Source organism: Aptenodytes forsteri, unplaced genomic scaffold (assembly GCF_000699145.1).
Source record: "Aptenodytes forsteri isolate BGI_AS27 unplaced genomic scaffold, ASM69914v1 Scaffold526, whole genome shotgun sequence".
Classification (NCBI taxonomy): Eukaryota; Metazoa; Chordata; class Aves; order Sphenisciformes; family Spheniscidae; genus Aptenodytes; species Aptenodytes forsteri.
The window spans coordinates 205,598-207,193 of NW_008794596.1; the positions used below are offsets into that span (position 1 = coordinate 205,598).

At 35.8% G+C, this 1,596-nt stretch overlaps 1 protein-coding gene across 1 annotated transcript in view; it reads left to right on the forward strand.

The window, feature by feature from the left end:
• NEDD4 (neural precursor cell expressed, developmentally down-regulated 4, E3 ubiquitin protein ligase) overlaps positions 1–1,596 on the forward strand; it is a 42,000-nt gene that overhangs the window by 26,791 nt on the left and 13,613 nt on the right. The window contains exons 12-14 of the mRNA XM_009272669.2: positions 209–286; positions 526–580; positions 669–727. Coding sequence (XP_009270944.1) covers positions 209–286; positions 526–580; positions 669–727 — 192 coding nt within the window. The remainder of the gene's footprint in view (positions 1–208; positions 287–525; positions 581–668; positions 728–1,596) is intronic.

Here is a 1,596-nt window from a genome sequence, read left to right on the forward strand (position 1 = left end):
ATATAAAAAGTGAGAGGTCATTAGAAGATGATTGTAAACTACTGGAGGACTGAGAATCCCCAAGGAATTACCTGGCTGCAGAATATACAACAACTATCTAGTTGGTACTAGGCATATTCTTTACACAGTCATTAATAAAGAGGAAAGAATTAAAAGCAATACAAAACAACAAAAGGATTTTAACATGCTGCTTGTTTTGTTTTCAAAGGAAGATCCAAGACTGAAAATTTCTGCTCATCTGAGGAGAAAGACTTCCCTAGATCCAGTAGACCTGGGCCCGTTACCAGTAAGTAAACGGTTTTATACTTGTTTTGCAGATACAACAATTTTGATAGTGCTAATTTAAGTATTTAAACTTGCACGTGAGAAAATGCAGCCTGCTTTTTTCATACAAAAAATAATCTATTTTAAATTCCAGTGCTGAGAGTAGATGGAGAGGGGGAGTGCCCCCAACTGCAGATCACGTTGAGTTCTATGCAAACTATACGGTCAGAAATTCATAATAAAAGTGTCTCCTTCTTACAGCCAGGGTGGGAAGAGAGAACTCACACCGATGGAAGAATATTCTTCATAAACCACAGTATGTACAGTATAGTATTCTCCCCCACTCATCTTTTTGTTTCTGAACATTATCTAAATTAATGGAACTAATTGGAAATGTCTTGCAGATACAAAGAAAACACAATGGGAGGATCCTCGACTGCAGAATGTGGCAATAACTGGACCAGTAAGCTTTTCTTATGTAGCTTTATGTATTTTTCAAGAATATTATTAATAGAATCCCAACAAATTCTTGTCATTTTATCAGGTACTCAGTCTAGAAGTTGAAACTTCCGGGGTGCTTGAACAAGGCATTTTTATTTCTTTTTAAAGACTGTTTAGAAAGCTTTCTGTGGAAATGGTCTTTAAATGCCAGAAAGAAAACTCAGTTCCCATAGCAGTAAGAAAGTTTCCTTATAGACTGGGAGGGGATTTGAAGTGGGTAAGAAACTTTATTTTTTTTTTTTTATCCACAGTGTCTTACTTTTAAAGGAATGAAATTCATTTCCAACTGAAAAATAATTATCTAGCCTTGATACTTAATCTGAAGTGCAAAATTACCAGGACTAATTGCGAAGACGGTACACATTATAATTATAGATGGGTTTTAGTGTTCAGCTGATACCTGTGTCTATTAATAGCCCACATATGTAAACAACCTTGTCTGTCCGTGGAAAACAGAGGTGTTTGTAGCCAGGTCTGTCATGATACAGCAAGGAAAGACTATGCGTTATGTAAGTCACCAGAGGCATTTTGGTCACTTTGATCTGGGCCAGTCAGTGAGCTTAGTCAGTCACATCAGCTAATAGTAAAGTACAGGATAAATTCTATGGAACTGATCAGAACAAATGATCTGAACAAAGAAGTACTTTTCATTCCAGATGTTTTCAACTGTCCATATATTTATAAATTGAAAGTCTTCCCTGATGCTTAGTAAAACATGTATTCCTGTTTTTTCAGAACTTAAAGGCATTGTCTATGTCTCACAAATATAGACTAGTTTACATTACATTTATTGTTAGAGTCTCTCAAGCACTCTTTCTTTTTTCTCCCCCC